The sequence below is a fragment of the Bison bison genome, unplaced genomic scaffold (assembly GCF_000754665.1).
Source record: "Bison bison bison isolate TAMUID 2011002044 unplaced genomic scaffold, Bison_UMD1.0 scf7180017864213, whole genome shotgun sequence".
Classification (NCBI taxonomy): Eukaryota; Metazoa; Chordata; class Mammalia; order Artiodactyla; family Bovidae; genus Bison; species Bison bison.
This window is the reverse complement of record NW_011494785.1, coordinates 10,505,356-10,524,706: the sequence shown is the minus strand read 5'-3', so window position 1 is coordinate 10,524,706 and position 19,351 is coordinate 10,505,356. Positions and strand designations below refer to the sequence as shown.

The following is a 19,351-nucleotide window of genomic DNA, read 5'->3' as shown; positions in this document are numbered from 1 at the left end:
CTGTATTTTCTCTTTCCCCTTCTGTTTCCAGAGCTTAACACAGTGCCTGGCACACAGTCAGTCCTATAAAAGGGTCATTTAAACACATGGATTGGCTTTTTTTTTTAATTTTGATGCGGACCATGTTTTAAGCCTTTATTGAATTTGTTACCATTTTGCTTCTGTTTTACATGTTGGTTTTTTGGCCTCGAGGAACGTGGGGTCTTGGTTCCTGACCAGGGATCAAACCTGACCCCTGACACTGGAAGTCCCAACCATCGGCCCACCAGGGAAGCCCCCAAGACAGACCTTTTCAAATTCTACATCTTTAACTGCAAATAAGAAAACTATGGAAAATTTAGAAAACTATTTTCTACTTAAAAAAAAAAATTGAAACCATTTTGGGACCTGTATGTAGCTCAGTATACCTCACCAAAAGGAAAAGGGTGCAAGTCCTTAAAAATTAGCATGTGGTTACTGTGTGATTTGGGGCTATTTTTAAAATGGAAGTCCTGACTTATAAAAACAAACTGCTCTTTTTATATATTTAGGGCTCAGTTCACTAAAACGTTTAAATTCTTGGCTTCACTCTTTAAGCCTACTACAAAGATCACATTAGAATTCATTTTAATAGACATCATGAGCGCAGTACCCAATCTCCTGTGATCATGCTGGGCTCTTTTATTATGAGAATCGCAGGGAGCAGAGCCCGAGGCTGCAGAACACTCATGGGGTGTCCCTAAGGCTGGGGACACTGCCAGCTCTATTGTTTATGGAATGTTCGCTCCACCTCTATCTGCGGTGTGCGATTGGTGTTGACTTTTGAGAAACTCCGTCTTCGCCCCGCTCTCCCAGCTGGAGAAAAACCTGTCGTAATGACATCTGGCTAGGAAAAAAGGGATCAAAGACACCCGTGGAAAGAGGAATTAGGAGACCTTCTGTTATCAGTGGTTTTAGCCCTGTCCTTCAGATCCGTCAGAGGGAAGACTGTCACACCTTTCACAGCCAACATCTCTGCTCCCAGAGGCAGCTCGGGGCTCCTGAAGTGTCCACCATGTTTGCGGTTAGTCGCTAATATGGGGCCGACTTGGCTTTTAACAAAGTGCCTCTTCAGCTTTAGAGATCTGTATGAATGAATACTGCTTACCAAAATCAAGATAACATTTGTGGGCGATAGTATCACTTTCCATTGATGTTGACAGCTCAGCTGGTAAAGAATCTGCCTGCAATACAGGAAGACCCAGGTTCAATTCCTGGGTCGGGAAGATTCCCCTGGGGAAGGGATAGGCTACCCACTCCAGGATTCTTGGGCTTCCCTGGTGACTCAGCTGGTCAAGAATCCACCTGCAATCTGGGAGACCTGGTTCGATCCCTGGGTTGGGAAGATCCCTTGGAGAAGGGAAAGGCTACCCACTCCAGTATTCTGGCCTGGAGAATTCCATGAACTACAGTCCATGGGGTCACAAAGAGTCGGACACGACTGAGCCGCTTTCACTTTCACTTTTTTGTTAAAGAGGAAGACGGTCATTTTTGGTAAACTTATTTTTTTCCAATTTTTAGGGATACGACTTAAGGAGTTTTTAGACATCGTAAGGAAAAAGAAGGAAGCTCAACTGTATCGCAATGAAGTAAGACACATCTTCACGGCTTTTGACAGACACTGTAAGTATCTTTAAAGTGTTTGGATATAAACAATTGTTATTAAGGAACTGTGGATGGGAACATATACTCAGTTAGTATTGGGCTGGTCAAGAAGTTCGTTCAAGTTTTTCCATAACATCTTAGAGAACCCAACTAACTTTTTGGCCAACCCAATAAAATACTATACTTGGAAGGCTATTTTCCTATATTCATTAGCTGTTACGGTAGATGTTGGTGTACATTTTTTTCCCTCCATCACAGCCTTAACTCTTGACCTTTACAGTGGATGAAACAGCATCGCAGTAACCTGACTGTACTTAGATTTGCTTACATTTTAATGGGGACACAGAAGGGCTGGCCATGTGGGAATACAGGTGAAGAGCGACTTAGGGAAGCTTGGGAGCCCACAGGGCCTTTTTTTCTGACTCCTCCTTTGACCCACACGTGATGGAGGAATTGTTTTCCCACGCTGGGGTGGCCCACAAGAGTGGCTTTGGACCCACTCCTCACGGAACGCAGGGTTGAAAGACTTGTGGGGTCCAGGTTCAGTATTTTGGCTTCTGTAATGGTTTTCCTCTAAAGAAGAATGTAGTCCTAAAACCAAGCAAGAAAAAAAAAAAAAAAGTGCGTTTTGAAGAATGAGTTATTTTGGCAATTCGCAGCGAGCGGAGCCCACTGCCGTTAGCGCACGATGTCTCTTAGTCCTCCCCCTGGGACTCAGGCAGTCGGCAGGGGAGGGGCTGGAAGAAAGCTTCAGGAGCACCTGGGGCCGTACTGTATCACTAGAGTAATACCAGAGTAATCCGGTAATCCAGTGAGGCAGTCTCAGATTACCCTACATGTGAAATCAACTGTAGACTACTGCTTTTCTCCTGGTTAAATATTAAAGTCTCAGGCAGATATTATGGCTGAAATAGCAGTTCACAGGACTTTTAGTGGTGCATGAATGTTATGTCTTCTGCTTTCAAATAGATCGTGGATATTTAACTCTGGAAGATTTCAAGAAAGCATTTAAGCAGGTGGCTCCCAAGTTATCAGAAAGGATTATCCTCGAGGTATTCAGGTAAGGCATCGGTCTTTATGCATACACGCCCTTGTTTTACCGTTGGCTTGTGCAAGTTTTCGGTTTCACGGAGAACACTCATTTATGGTTATTTTTCACTAGTGGATGGTTTCATCTCGAAGGATAGTGTCATGGTCCAGCGGAGAATTTTATAGTTAGCTGTCAGTCCATCCACAGCCTTGGCAGTGAGCCCTGAAGTGGGTGCAGTGCTTGCATACCAGAAAGGTGCAAAAATCATTTGTTCGTAGGGGTGGAGAGAAGCAGAGAGAAAGTAGAGCTTCTTTGTGTAGTGACGTGTTGGCCAGACCTGCCCCCTCAAAGCTCCGTTAATATTACCGTGGATGCTGGCGTTCTCCTGTGGTCTGCATTTCATCAGACGAGGGTTGCAGCCTGTGCGCCGTGTGGAGAGTAGAGCTGGGTTAATCGGTGGCAGACCCTCCTTCGTTTGTGTTCAAAGTGGTAGACCCAGGCTGCAGTTCACGCACACCCGAGAGAGGAGACGTAAAGACTGTATTCACACTGTCTCTATAAACTAATCCTGACAAAATGGGCAGATGCTTAAAAGCAGTTTCTGTCAGGAGACTGCAGATGGAAAGGAGTGTAAGCCGTGTCAGCACACGCTGCTGTGAGAACTGACACAGCTGCCTCTGTTCAGACTGCTAACACGAGCTCCTCATCAACCCTGTTGCCAAGGGTGTTAGTTAGGGTTCAGTCCAGCACCAAAAGCCAGAAAACTCAAAATAACAAAGCTCGCAAAAGACAGCCAGTCCAGGGCTGATCTGAGGGCAGCACAGTGGTGAAGAACTCAGATTCCTGCCCTTTTATTCTGGCTGCCTCAGCACCTGGCCTCTCCCTCCTGCTTCCAGATGGCTGCCGAAGTTCCAGCCATCACACCTGAGTTCCAAATAGGTAGGCAGAAAGATAGGCCCCTCTTTTTAAGGCTATCCATTGTTTCTTCATACATCCCTGTGACCGAAGCTAAGTTCCAAGGCCATGAGTAGCTATAAGGCAGAGGTGGGTCTGGAAAATGTAGTCTCTGCTTTGGGCAGTCGTGTGAGCTCAAATGGAATTTCTGCTATGAGGAAGAAAGAGAGAAGAGACATTGGTGGACATCTGGCAGGTGTTCCCATTTGGATTAAAGTAATTTCATGAAATCTGACCAGAAGCCAGTCCTCAGTAGAAATTATCAAGCAGGTTATTTGAAGTAAGAATCTACACTCACTGCCATCAATAGTGACATATATGAAATTCCTTTGCTGCGTCATTTGCAAGCAGATTACTGAGCAAGGTATTGAAGAGCAAAGGAGTTCAAACCAGGTGCAGACAAGGTGCCCCAAGCCAGTATGACGCAGTTTACTCCAGAATTTCATGGCCTTTCAGATGCTGTGGTATCGGTGTGTGCGTTCTGGGATGAGTAATGAGACTCAGGGTATTTCTGCCACACGGTGGTGCTTTTTCACAAAAAGAATGAAGAATTACTTCATTTTACTTTTACAAAAAGACAGGTGTCCACATTTGCTGACCTTTGGGTGTTGAACGGTTTTAGGAGCTGTCTTCTCGTGCTACAAATGTAATTTTGAAAAATCCACTTAAGTACAGCCTTTCAAGGTAGAAGACGTGTTTTAACAGTGAATGGGAAAGTAACTGCTTCTCCAAAGAAACCTATGCTATAGGGAGAACATTTTTGAGAATGGGTGTTTGGAAATGTGATTCTATTTTTAAAAATATGTGTCACCCACTAAAACCTTTATATTTGCATGCTCAATAAGTCGGAAACAGAGTATTCTAATCTGTGGAAAAAAGGAAGCATTGTGATTGGACAGCACAATTTTTTAAAAGTATCAGTGTAAAAATTTAATAGTTTTGATAAGTTAGGAGCAACTAATTGAAATCAGGAGAGATGAATATTTATGAGCTGAATCTCAATTACCAATACCAAGAAAATGGTTAACAAAATAAAACAAACCCCTTAAGTTTTTTTATAATCAGCGGGTAGAATTAAAAACTGAGAGATTCAGTGTCACGATGCCCATTTCCTGTTTAGATCTGTCTAACTAAGACCTAGTATTAAAACAAGTTGAACTTGGGATTTCCCTGGTGGTTCCGTGGTTAAGAATCCGCCTTGCGGTGCAGGGGCCATAGGTTTGATTCCTCGTTGGGGAGCTGACGTCCCGTATGCTGTGGAGCAACTAAGCCTGTGCTCCTCAACCACTGAGCCTCTGAGCCGCAACCAGAGACAGTGTGTGTGCGCCTCAAAAGACCCGCGTGCCGAAGCGAAGACCCAACACAGCCAAATAAATAATAAATAAAGTATTAAAAAAAACTGGAATCACTCAGTCACAAAGAATTCAACCGAGATGTTCAGAAATCATAAATTATGTGAAAATCACATTGTTCTTGTTAAATGTTCTTAATTTTGAGTGATGGCAAAAACTGATTTGCCATGAATAAGTGAAATATTTTTATCTTTTTTTTACAAATTTCTGTATTTTATAACGAACATAAAGTATGAATATTGTAGCACATGTCCACATCATCTATGCATAAACATGTACTCATGCCCACAAATCCTGTACTTCCTAGGATGATGGTCAGAGTTTAGAGACCACTGCAGTTAACAACTGAACAAGGCCTTGTAGTTAACCGAACCCAGCCTGCTTAAAGTCACGTTTGTAATATTATTTATAGCACCACATCCCCTGAAGCAGGATTATTGATACACGATAAGAATTAAATGAAATCATGACAGCAAAAGAGAGAAAGATGTTTCCTCGGTGTGTAAGCTGAAGTTGGCTGGAGGAACAGAGCTGTCTGACTTCCACACGTCTCTACTTCAGGGAGGCAAATAGTTTTCAAGAGAAGGGAAAAGAAGAGCAGCTGCCAAGCAGCTGCCGGGGTGTCCGTGGTGCGAAAGACGTCACATTTCTAGGGCTGGGCGCTGTGAGAAGCCTGAACGGCTCTGACTCAGGTGCCCCGCGTGAGTGCGGTTCAGTCCCAGGTTCCCCGTTGGGCAGGGGAGAGCGGATGTCTGAAGACCTCCGTAGGGAGGCAGCCCGAGACGGGGCTTCCGGTTAGACCAGCCGCCTGCGGTTTGAAGGATGAAAGAAGATGCCACAACCTTCGGCTCTTCGATTGCCAAGTTCTTCCCCAGGAGACTTCCGAAGACCAGGAGGAGCCTCTCTCAGAAGTGCTTGCCCCCATGACACCTCGCTTTGTGAGAGAAGCCGGTACCTGTTTTCTCTGGCTTGCGTGGTTTACCCCGCCTCTCAGCATATTTTCAACAGTGTCTGTTCTCCTTTGTCCTGTGTCCATTGTGGTCTTTTTTTTTTTTTTCCCTGTTAGGCTTTATTTTCCCATTATGCTTCTTTCTTGGGCTATATACCTGCTGAAGTTTCGTTTCATTTTGTTATTTTGCTGTATCTTGTTATTTTATAGTGTCTCCTCTAAGCTTTTCTGTATCTGCTTTCATCTCTTGTTTTATGGAATTGTTGGCTTTTATTGAGGGAAGCAGTTTTGAGGTTTTACTTTTAATGGTTGATTGCTTGGGGGCTGCTAATTATGGCTTTTTTCTTATAAATTAAGAAGGGAAGTTTTCTACCAAGGGAAAGATTTTGAGTTGTATTTCTGTCTTAAACCAAGAGGTGATATCTTGTGTAAACACACACACACACACAGACTCACACAAAGAGTGCTTCTTTATATCACCTCTAAAGATATCGTAAATGCTTACGATTGGGATTTCAGATTTTAGGGGGACCGCCCTGGCGGTGCGGTGGCTGACTCCACATCCCATTCAGGGGACCTGGGTTTGATCCCTGGTCAGGGAACTAGACCCCACATGCTGCAACTGAGAGTCTGCTGCAGCTGAAGATCCCACCTGCCACAGCACAGGCCTGGTGCAGCAAAAAAAGAGAAGCCCGAGCTTCCTTCAGCGTTTGAATCTTACAGCTTTGCTTTTCACTTAGAGAGATCATACAATCATGACTTGTATGCCTGTGTACTAAAATAGCTAAAGCTATATCTTAGATGATGTTTCATTATTATTATTATTAAGAAATTCTTAGGAAATTCTGTCCTTGAAGAACTCCTTTTTCCCCTACCCACTGCAAATGCAGAAGTTTAAGAGGCATGAGACCTGTTGTTGTTCACTCGGTAAGTTGTGTCTGACTCTTTGCAACCCATGGACTGCAGCACGCCAGGCCTCTCTGTCCTTCACCAACTCCCGGAGCTTACTCAAACTCATGTCCATTGAGTCAGTGATGCCATCCAACCATCTCATCCTCTGTAATCCCCTTCTCTTCCTGCCTTCAATCTTTTCCAGCATCAGGCTCTTTTCCAGTGAGTCAGTTCTTCGCATCAGATGGCCAAAGTATTGGAGTTCCAGCTTCAGCGTCAGTCCTTCCAGTGAACACTCAGGGTTGGTTTCCTTAGGATGGACTGGTTGGATCTCCGTGCTGTCCAAGGAACCCTCAAGAGTGTTTTCCAACACCACAGTTCAAAGGCATCAGTTCTCACCTCTCAGCCTTTCTGGCCCAACGCTCACACTCATACATGATTACTGAAAAACTGTAGCTTTGACTAGACACACCTTCGTTGAGGTTTGTCATAGCTTTTCTTCCAAGGAGCAAGTGTCTTTTAATTTTGTGGCTGCAGTCAGCGTTCGCAGCCCCCCAAAATAAAAGCTGCCACTCTTTCCACTTTTTCCCCATCTATTTGCCATGAACTGAGTAGTACTATTTGTCCAATGAAATAAATCTGAGATAATAGGCTGTTTCTAGCACTGCATGTTTAAAACAAAAAAAATCTTTTTTCCTTAATACTAATAGACCTTAATGAAAACTTTGTAGTGCTTTTTAAAAAAAAACAAAAACACATTCAAAGCCCTTTAGTGACTCTAAAGAGTAAGTTAGAACTGTTTAACCTGGCTGTCCAACATCTGGTCCCCTTTCCAAACTCATCTTTCATTCATCATCCCAAATTCCTCTGTTTCTTTGGGCGTAACACTTGTTCCTTTCGATGTGTGATGTGTGTTTTTACCTCATTCTGTTGCCCTTGCTGGCAATACCTTTCTCTACTTCTCACCTGACCAAATTGGACCCGTCTTTCAAGGCCTTGCTCAGTAAATACACACACCCAGAAAAAGCCTTTTTTTGTTTACATTGGGCAGTCTTCGCTCCTTTCTTTGAATTTTGATAGATGGTTGTGTAATTTTTTTAATCACATGATAAAAATACAGTGTTCACAATTATCTCCGTAAAGCTCTTTGAGTTTGCAAATTTCTCTGTCACTTCCACTGTTCTCCCTATGTTGCCTGCCTTGTGCATTCTAGTTACTTAATAATTGGTGGTTTGTTGGCACTTACTCCAGATACCCACTAACAGAAAAATCCTCACTTTCCATCTTCTTTATGGTTTAATTTATTTCTTATAATCTAGCAAAGAGTCCTCTCAAGTGCAGTCAGGAGCTTTATAACCACATATGGCTTTGCCTTCCATTTTTCTCATTCTACCTGTGACTTTTATGAATTAACCTCGGATGGCCTCTGTCTGCTGTTTCTTGAGAGGCATTTTCAGTTCCTGATTTAGCCCCAGCTGTTAACAGGGAGCTGGCTTAATGTTCTCTCTTGACTTTACCCCCCACCGATGCCCGTGATGTTTCCGGCTGGTGTGTTTCTCTGTGTGGGTATCTCTGCCTCTCCATGCCCAGGAGCCTCCTCCATCTCATTGTAAGCATCGAGATTTGCACTTGCCCACCACCTGTCGTTTGGCAAAAAGCTCTGGGAAGCTTCTTCTGTTTTCCAGCCATGAAATGAAGCATGGTTGGTCAGAAGGCCCACCAGCGTCCAAGATTTTGAGTGCAGGTGGAATGCCAGGTAGTAATGTCAGGCAGAAATACCGAGGCACCAAAGTGCTTTTCAGTCACAGCCGGAGACCCTTAGAGAGGCATCTGGTAGTTTGGGTCTAAGATTCATTCTTCATACTGTGTGGGGAAGGTCAAAAAGCATAGACTATCCAGCTCTCCTTTTGGGAGCATTAAAACTTGGCTGGATAACAAGAGCATCACGACCTGCTGGAGAACGTATTTCAGTGGCAGTGTATCATGGAGTACGGGCTTAAGAATGCCATTTTATTTATTTTTTTTTTTAAGATTTTTTTTAATGTGGGCTGTTTTTAAAGTCTTTATCACCTGTGTTACAATGATGCCTCTCTGTTATATCTTAGTTTACTGGCCACAAGGCATGTGGGATCTTAACTCCCCGACCAGGGGTCGAACCCACACCCCCTGCCCTGGAAGGCGAAGTCGTAACCACTGGGAGCCAGGGCCGTCCCAGGAAGGCAGTCTCTGAAGGGAGTGGTGGGCACCTTCCCGTGTGCTCCCTATGTCACAGCCGTGGGGCTTCCTGAGCCAGGGCAGTCCCAGGAAGGCAGTCTCTGAAGGAGGTGATGGGCACCTTCCTGTGTGCGCCCTAGGTCACAGCCATGGGAGGAGAAAGGGGCCTCCTGACCCGGGGTGAAGTGAGCTAACAGGCCTAACGGGAGAGTCTTAGAGAGCCAAGGAGCTCAGGGGGGAGTGACGTAGGATAGTGTGTATTTAAGAAAAAAAGATCGCATATGTTTTTTCAAATCGTTGCACCTCTTCTAAAGTATTATTCCTCACCGTGATCTTTCGTTTCCTATACTTCCTTTTTGTCGGCAGCTGACTTGTCGGTATCGTTTTCTCAGACAGTCTCTCTCTAAAGTTCCCCTGTCATTATTCCATGCATCAGAATGACTTATAAATGTGCTCAGGTGGCTTCCCCAAGATCACAGGTATCAGTAGTCATCTCCTGCTTTGATGAATGTGATTGTCGATCTGAAGTATCCCCGTACTTCTGTGTATAGAAAAGTTAACGCTAGAAATCACATCTCATTCCTCGTTAACTATACATAGACAGCTGTCGCCAGCCATCCCTGGTGTGTGAGTGTGATGACCAAATAACTAGACTTCTTGAGTTTCCAGGCTTTATTTCATGAGTTTTTGCATCTTCTCTGCAATGATAATGCCTTGGGTTTTCTTTCAGTTTTTTTGGTTTCAGAATTTTACTGTCAGAGATTCCGTTTTCTGATGATTTTGTTGCACATGATCACTAAATGGGGAAATGAATACGTATAATTATTCAAACTGACCTGAGTTTCTTCTCCCTGGGGACTTTCACATGTAATATGGTAAATACAACTTCACTTTAAAAATCCAGGGGGCTTCCCTGGTGGGGAAGAATCCACTTTCTAACACTGGGGCTTTGGGTTCCATCCCTGGTCAGGGAGCTAGGATCCCACGTGCCTTAGGGACAGCTCAGTCCGCAAACTGCGAGCTACAGAGCCTGTACAGTTAGGAGCTGGTGCATGGCAGCGAAGAGCCTGTGTGCTGCAACCAAGACTCAGTGAAACCAAGAATAAATAAATAAAATTTAAAGTGAATGCAAAATCCAGCTAGAGAAATATTTATATGCTAATTGTTTTAAGAAAATGTCAGTTTTCCCAGGGGGTTCTTGGCTGATTTTGCTTCATGAACAAAACTCATACCCTTGCATTTGAAGATGCTCTCTTTTTACCAGTAACTTTGAGAATTGGTGATGTTGGTGATGCAGGAACTGATGCCCAGAAACAGGACCAGGAAACCAGTGGAGAAGAGCGATGACTTCATTGCATAGATTTTCAAGTAGAAGGTGTTGGTTTGGTTTCTTCAATTAAGCTGATTAGTTCATGTTACAAGGATGTACTATTTGATTGGAAGGAACATTTAATCTCTTTCACATTCTGGATGTCCAGATTCTGTAGCCCTCTCTCATGTTAAACCCATCCAGATGCAAATCCTGCTCTTCCTTCCAGGCCCAGATGTTAAGCTATTTCTTGAAACCTGACCCCACCAACAGCCTACCCACCACCTCTTAACCCAGGAAAGAATTTGTCTCCTTTTCTCATTGGAGTATAATAGCTTTATAACGTTGAGTTACTTTCTGCTGTACAGTGAAGTAGCTCAGTTACATGTGTACATGTATCCCTTCCCTCCTGGACCTGCCCCCATCACCGCACCTCCCACCCTGCCGGTACCTCTGGGTCATCGCAGAGCACGAAGCTGAGCTCCCTGTGCTAAACTGCAGGTTCTCCTTGGCTACCTGATTTACACGTGGTCATGCATTTGCTTCCCTGGTGGCTCAGATGGTGAAGGATCTGCCTGCAACACAGGAAACCCGGGTTCGATCCCTGGGTTGGGAATATCCCCTGGAGAAGAAACTGGCAACCTGATCCAGTGCTCCTGCCTGGAGACTCCCGTGGACAGAGGGGCCTGGAGGGCTGCTGCAGTTCATGGGGTCACAGAGAGTCGGACACGACCGAGCGGCTGGCACACACACAGTGTATGTTTGTCAAACCTAATCTCCCAATTCATCCCACCCTCCTCTTACCTCTGTGTCTCTATGTCTGCATCTCTATTCCTTCCCAGAAACTAGTTCAACTGTACCGTCTTTCTAGATTCCACATGCATGCGCTAATATGCATAAACAGCCCAAGTGTCCATCAACAAATGAATGGATAAAGAAGATGTGGTACATATATACAATGAAGTATTACTCAGCCATAAAAAGGAATGAAGCTGAGTCATTTGTAGAGATGTGGGTGGACCTAGAGCCTGTCTCACGAGTGAAGTGGATCAGAAGAACAAATATCATGTATTAACATGTGTATGTCTCCTGCTTGAAATTCCTGATCTGTCATAAGTGTCTTCTTTACGCTTACACGTAGGTATTTGCACGCATCAGCTATACCCAGGTTTAGAAAGTGAGCTTGATACGAACAGGTACAGGTGGGGTGTACAGCCTCACACTCGCAGAGCACGTTTCGTGCACGTCAAGCAGGTGACTAGACGATGTCAATGAGTGGCTTATGTAGCGAACACACTTTTCATTCTGCCTTTTTTGTTTTATGCACTGAATGCCTCCCCAGTGTTACATCAAGCCCGCGTGTTGTAGATAGCTCCAGGGCGGGGGTCAGGACCCTGGACGGACCGCAGAGTGCGGCCAGCGCCAGGCCAGGGGAGCAGAAGACTCGAGTCTCGTCCCGCTCCGCCTCTTGCCCCTCCTTCCACAAGTCGCGGAAGCTCTCTGGCCTGTTCCCTCTGCGTCTCCGCCCGGAGGGGGCTGTGCTTAACGTGCTGGCAGCTCTTCTTCTCGTTCCAGAACCTGCCGGTGGAGTTATCCATCATGGAGGGTGGCATGCCATCTCCTTGATTTTCCCTGCATATCCCAGACAGTATTCAGAGTCCACCACTGCGTGAATACAGATGTGGTCTGTCAGTGTGACAAAGACTGCTCTCGAGAGAGAATTACTGGGCTTGACAGCTCGCCAAGCCTGGGCTTAGTTTTTGAGATGTCAGTATAACAAGTGTTACGGTCAACGTTTCCAATTGCTCATCTACATATATGGTTGAATACACTGTTCTTGCTGTAATGGCATGAGGGCTGTTTTTCTTTTAAGCCAACTGTCACATGCAAAACTGCTGCCACGGTTTCTCTCTTACGACCGAACGTTGCTAACCCTCTCGGTCATCCTTGAAGTTAGTGATAGGCGCATCTCGTGACTGTATTCATGCTATTTTCCTCCATAGAAAGAAGAATCCCTGTCTTACACTTTTCTTTTGTAATAGACAGCTAACTTCTGGGTGAGGATTTTGACAATTCTGTGTGTTGCATTTATAAGAAAAACTTGTATTTAATAATCTACATTTTACGGGAAATATTTAAATTAACATTGTTTAAGATGTCCTCAAAAGGGACTTCCCTGGTGATCCAGTGACTAGCACTCCGTGCTCCCAGTGCAAGGGGGCGGGTTCAATCCCTGGTTGGGGAACTAGATCCCACATGCCACCCCTAAAAAAATAATAATAATACAAACGTGCCACAGTGAAGCTCAAAGATCTCGTGTGCTGCAGCTGAGACCTGGCACAGCCCAGTAAATAAGTAAAAAAAGATGGCACCAATTAAAAAGGCTCAGAATTAAGAGTTTCACTTCAGAGTTTCAGTTGTCCCCCTTAGAGATATCCTTAAAAATCAAGACCAAAGGTTTCTAATACTATGTTTTCAACTACAGCAAGCATGCCTGTGCGTTTGTGGCCTCATAGAGGACATCTAGCCATCTTGTCCACCTGCACCCTACCCAGGCCTCCTCTCCCATCAGGCCGCCCTGAGGAGACACATCCTTGCCACTCAGAGCTGCAGAGACCAGCCGCATCAGGACGAGGCAGCTTATTGGCAGGGCCCTATCTCAGGCCTGACTCCAAATGTACTGAGTCAGATGTGTTTATGTTACCATGATCTCTGGGGGATCCATATGCATATTAACGTTGGAAAATCCCTGGTCCACCCTCCTCATTCCACTTTGAAATGAGAGTAAATTAGCATTACTGTTGAATGTTACCTCCTGACTTCAGTAACTTTTCACCCCCTGCCAGGAAACACCCCGACTCCTCAGCCTGACATGTGGGTCCTCCCCGTCCCAGGTCCCAGAGCTGACAGGTGACCCCTGACCCCTCAGCCTGACTCGCGGGTCCTCCTGCTCCCGGACCTGCCAGGTAACACCCAACCCCTCAGCCTGACATGCGGGTCCTCCTCCCAGCTCCCAGACCTGGCGTGACCAAATCAAAGACTCCGTCCCGCGGTTCTGATTTGCTCGCAGTATCCCAATCCAGGCTCGTCTCGTCCCCTGCTCTCTCCTCTCCTCCTCCGACCTCTCCATCTTCCCCTCCCCTCCGCGTGTCTGAACAGCATCCATTCCTACAGACTTAGCTGAACTCTGTCTTCTGTGGCACCTGCCCTGGCCAGTCCAGCCCACAAGATTTCTTGTTTCTTCCTTAGAGCTCCTGTCACTTTTCCAGTGATGCATCTAGTAATAAACGGTCACACTGGCAGCTGCTGTTATGGGGTGTTTCCTGTGTACCAGACCCTGTACTGAGGGAATACTCTGAGGCACGTCCTGGGTTAGGCTCTGGGCATCCGCATTTGCAAGCTTGGAGATGAGACTTCCCTGGTGGTCCAGAAGCTAAGACTCTGCCCTCCCAGTGCTGGGAGCCCCGGTTCAATTCCTGGTCAGGGCACTGGGTCCCTTGTGCCACAACTGAGAGTTCCCATGCTACACCCAGGACCCAGCAGTGCCAAGAAAGTAAAAATATATTAGAAAAATAGAGCTTGGAGAGCTTGATGCTGGTGGCTGGTGAGTAAGGGAACCAAGATTTGCTTGTGCTCTTAATCACTGTTATATTTCCTTCTCACCTCTAACAGCATAAGCCGCCTGAGGGCAGGGACCAGGCCTGTCTTTGCACCCCCACGATGCCTGCCGAGAACCAGAGAAAGCGAGGCATGTTCACTCTGCCAAGAAGCTTTCTTGATAAACCAGTTGCAATTATATAGCTTTCCCCCTGTGCACAAGAATTGGTTTGGTTGGGATTGTAACATTTGAGATTTCATTTGATTGGTGGTGGTGGTTTAGGCACTAAGTCGTGTCTGACTCTTTTGCAACCGTATGGACTGTAGCCGGCCAGGCTCCTCTGTCCATGGGATTCTCCAGGCAAGAATACTGGAGTGGACTGCCGTTTCCTTCTCCAGGGCATCTTCCTGACCCAGGGATCGAACCCAGGTCTCCTGCATTGCAGGCAGATTCTTTGCCGACTGAGCCACCAGAGAAGTCCATCTGCACATAAATGAAAATAACTGTTTACAAAAATGTGAAAAAGGAAGCGGATGCAGCATTGTATCGTGTGAAATGGCAGCAGGCATTCCAGATCAGGTCGCTTTGATGGAAACCTGCGTGTTTTGCATGTTGCCTTTGGAATCACACCACAAGAGCAAAAGAGTTTGCCAAATCAAATGGAAAAGCTAAAAGTATTTAAAATCGACAACAGAATTTTTATCATCTTAGCTGGGGCGGGAGTGCTAAACTGAATCCCTGATTGTCTCTTTATAAGACAGGATTACACATTGATTCACTTGCAAGACATTTTTGAGCAATTGCTGTGTGTTTCACGTCATCTTTTCCCATTTCCAATTTGCCCATATTGTCTGCTCATCTTCCCTACTTGGTGGCGAACTGCTGCTGGAGAAGATCTGGGCAAAGTAGGAATTCAAGGCACTGCAGGCTTCCCAGGGCACCTCTTAGTTCTTACGCGTTTCCTTACCTGCGTGTTCCTGAGCTGACCCCAGGAGAGGCAGCCAAGGTGTTAATACCATTAGCCGTTCCTGGCCGCACCTTCCTCCCTATCACTCACCTTCCCCTCCTCCCCACAGGACAAAGAATGATACAGTCCAAGGACCAGCTTTGTGTTGTTGCTCAGTCGCTCAGTCGTGTCCGACTCTTTGCAACCCTGTGGACTGCAGCACGCCAGGCTTCCGTGTCCTTCACTGTCTCTTGGAGTTGGTCAAACTCATGCCCATTGAGTCGGTGATGCCATCCAACCATCTCATCCTCTCCTGCCCTCTTCTCCTCCTGCCTTCAATCTTTCCCAGCATCAGGGTCTTTTCAAATGAGCCGTCTCTTCACGTGAGGTGGCCAGAGTATTGGAGCTTCAGCATCAGTCCTTCCAATGAATATTCAGGACTGATTTCCTTTAGGATGGACTGGTTGGATCTCCTTGCAGTCCAAGGGACTCTCAAGAATCTTCTCCAACACCACAGTTGGAGAAGCATCAATTCTTTGGCACTCAGCCTTCTTTATGGTCCCACTCTCACATCCATACATGACTACTGGAAAAACCATAGCTTTGACTATGTGACTTCAGCAAAGTGAAATCTCTGCTTTTTAATATGCTGTGTAGGTTTGTCATAGTTTTTCATCCAAAGAGCAAACGTCTTTTAACATCTTTCATGGCTACGGTCACTGTCTGCAGTGATTTTGGAGCCCAAGTAATTAAAGTCTGCCACCGTTTCCACTGTTTCCCCATCTGCTTGCCATGAAGTGACGGGACCGGAAGCCGTGATCTTTGTTTTCTGAGTGTTGAGCTTGAAGCCGGGGTCTTCGCTCGCCTCTTTGGCCTTCGTCAGGAGGTGCCTCAGCCCCCGAGTGGCTCCTGGTGGTGACCGTGGCTGCTGACCCCGTCTTCCCCCCAACCCCCCGCTGTGCCCGCCATGCCCCCACCTCTTTTCGCTTTAGCTGCACCTAAGTCCCAAGGGTGCTGGCACCTCTTCCCCTCCTTGTGTTCACTTAGCACCCAGGTTCTGGGCTGAGCTCCCCCACCCCCTGGTTCTGCCTGCCCTGGTCCTGTCCTGCAAGCTCTTGAGAGCGCACTGGTCCCTGGAGTTGCTCCTGGCCAGTCTGAGAGCTGGAGCAAGCCCAGCCTGTCCTCTCTGCGCTGCACCGGCCTCCTCTGCCAGCCCGCGTCCTCCTCCGCCATCCCCAGTCTCTGCTCTGCACCGGCCTCCTCCACCAGCACCAGCCTCCTCCGCCAGCCCCCATCCTCTCTGCGCTGCACCGGCCTCCTCCACCAGATACGCACACCGCACTCAGTAGCCTCCCTCCCCTTCTCCCAGCAAGCGTCTTGTCCGAGTGACCTCAGAACCACGTGTCCAGCTCCCCGGACATGCTATGACCCCAGCTGCCCGCCGTGGTGCCTCCAACGGCCTGCCCAGCATGGAGCGATGCTCCCTGGCCAGGCAGAGGCTGCTGTGCCTGCTTGACCATCCAGACCCTTCTCTGCCCAGCTCTCCTGCCCTGCTCCTGTGCGCTTCCATAAGCGTTTCCTCTTCATGCTGCAATCGGGGGCGCCTGTCACTCAAGCACCTCGCGCCCTTGTGCTGCCCGGGAGAACTTGAGCTCGTCTGCCTTCAGCTCCCTGTTCAGGGACAGCAGAGAGCTGGCATGTCTGCCCCCACGACCCCTCTCTGTGCCCGTTCTCACTCTTCAGGTGAGACGCAGAGTTCTCGGTGAGCGACCTGCTCTCTGCCGCGGCTACTAAACCTGTGCATGGCAGGTGACCTTGCCTCCTGCTTCATGGGCAGGGTCATGACCTCTGTCTGCCTGGGTTTCCTTTTTGCCTCCCTGTTCACCTCCAGAGTTTTCTGTCTTCCTTCCACTCTGTTTCTAATTTTTCTTTTTTCCCCCTTTTTTCTGGTGCCTCTCCTTTGTTCCTGTATCATCCTCTCCCCTCCTTCTAAGACCTTTCTCCATCAGTCACCCCCTCTCCAGTTTATAAGTTCCATCCCTGACTGCAGATACGTTCAGTCTCCCTGAATCTACTAGATTAGAATCGCCTAGAAATCTACTCCCCCAACCACAGTCCCTCCAGGCCGCCCTTCTGCCCTTTTTCCAGGTTTTGGTTCTTGTCAGCTTCCCAGGGCATCCAGCGCTCCTCCGGGGGACTCTCCTCCCCTCGATGCCCGTTCCCCCACCCCATCTTCTGTGCCCGTGACAGTGATTCCCGTTCGTTAAACACCTGCCCATGTTCCGGTAGTGAATTGCTGCGGTGATCCCTCGAGTCAGCTTTATGCCTGTCCATTCTACAGATAAAGCTGAGCACCTTTATTGCTAATCTCAAGCCAAACTGGACTGACGTCTCAATTATTTTGTCTTCTGCTTAAAGAAGAAGTCATAGGACATTGACATGTGATCAATTTTTTTTTTTTTAAATTGAGGGCAGTCATGTTGCTGGTACTTGTTAATGTTTTTGTTACACCTCAAAGTTGTGTTTGTTTGTTTTTTTTTTTCAGAATACTGCTGTCCAATAATAGTAGAAAGAATTTACAGTTAAAATATCTAAATATGCTTGCATTTATCATTTAAGGATCACGTTAAAGAACATATTTATTTGTTATATCTGAGTGATTATAACTTATTCAAATGATGTTTTACTCCTCACTCCTTATCCCTTTTAAAAACACTTTATTATCAGAGTGTATCCGCTTTACAGCGCTGGCCTAGTGTCTGCTGTGCCCCGAGGTGCCTAAGCTGTGGGTGCACATATACCCCGCCCCTCGATGGAGGCCCTCCCCCCGCACTGGAGCCCCCTCCCGCCCGCGCTGGAGCCCCTCCGCCCCCGGCCCACCCCCTCGATCACCGCAGGGCACTGAGTTGAGCTCCCTACACTGTGCACACCTGTTTTACACGTGGCGGTGTGCACACGTCAGCCGTAACCTCCCTCTGCGTCCTACCCTCCTCTCGCCCCACTGTGTCCATTCTCTGCATCTGCCAAAGAACGCATTTAGAAGCAACAATAAAATGTTTCAAAATGCTTTTCTTAACCTAACTCCTCCTCTTGTTAAGATTCCTGGAACCCCATTCATGGTTTCAAATGGGAATCTTCTCTGCCTCCGGGACAGCACATGAAGGGTCTCATCCAGGGAGAAGCAGGGGAGCGGGGGGGAGCGCAGAGGAAGAGTCCTGTTCTTGTTGCCCTGTTTACAGAAATTTCGCTGTGTTTGCTGGAGAGAGAATTCTCAGTAGATCCATGAGCGAGTGAATGAGTAAATAAATGAGCAGAGGAGTAGAATGAAGATCAAAGTTAGCATGCTGAAAGTGTGTGTCAAGTCAGGTGGGACAATGCTGGTCCTTATCTTCTTTACTGGGCTTTCCACTGCAGACTTAGAGTCGGAGGCTTTAAAAACTACGAACCCGACTACATGTTTGTGGAAAGATTTAAACTGCTATCATCATAAAATTATTGCACTAGTTTTAAACTCTCTCCGAAGGCGTTTGACAGAACTCTGCTGTCAGAGTCAAATTTAATAAATTGGATGGAACTTTCTCTCTCATCCATTGTCTAGGAGATAAGTTACTTTTCGTGACCAAATTTGTTACAGCATGGGGCCATTCATTCTGCTGGTTACAGATGCGTCACGGCAACAAGTGGCTAGATGTACTTTTCGTAGACAACTTGTATCCACAGATTGGTTGTTCTGGGGTAAAAAAATAACTGGACTTAGTTCTTCAGCAATGCTTGTTTTCACAAATGGTTCATTGTACAGCAATCAGATTTGAAGCCCTAGGTTTCGGTGGTACTCTGTGTACACCATCTGTTGCCAGATGTGGTTCAATTCAAAGGAGGAAAAGATACATGACAGTGGATATTCACGGGTCACACGGCAGCCTTCGTCTCTGAGTCAAGAATCCTGGGAGAAAAAGCCCAGATTTTTAAAAATGTGAAACTACCTACATTACCTCCTCAAATGTTTTTATTTCACATTAAATTAATGTCCCGGGTAGACCCTGTAGGCTCACGTACTATTCAATACCTTTAGTTTGCTATCTTAGTTTCTAATTTTCACTCTAGTTGTAGTCATTGCTTTTTGAGTGTGAACTTACGGTAGAATAAATCAAATTAGCTTTAGTGGGTAGACTTAGTTTTCTCTAATGACTTACTAAGTAAAATATGCCTTCTTCTTAAGTGGAAAAGCCAAAGTGGATTACTTTTTATTTGACTGACAAGGAAAGGCATTTTTGATTTTAGTGACTGAAATAAATTACTTTACCACAAATTAAATGTGAACTATGTATATATGATCCCTGTTTTCATGAACAGAGCAGCTTGAGAACCAAGCGCATTGCAGTTGATCTCTTTAACCAGTTGGTGGTGCTGAAAACTCTGGTAAGAAACTAATTGGGAGGCGAGGAGGTTAACCTGGACGCCTTCTTAATAAACATTATTCTATTA

The 19,351-nt window shown here is 46.3% G+C and overlaps 1 protein-coding gene across 1 annotated transcript in view; it reads left to right on the top strand.

Moving 5' to 3' along the window:
* EFCAB11 (EF-hand calcium binding domain 11) overlaps nt 1-19,351 on the top strand; it is a 170,432-nt gene that overhangs the window by 23,235 nt on the left and 127,846 nt on the right. The window contains exons 4-5 of the mRNA XM_010845178.1: nt 1,540-1,641; nt 2,593-2,683. Coding sequence (XP_010843480.1) covers nt 1,540-1,641; nt 2,593-2,683 — 193 coding nt within the window. The remainder of the gene's footprint in view (nt 1-1,539; nt 1,642-2,592; nt 2,684-19,351) is intronic.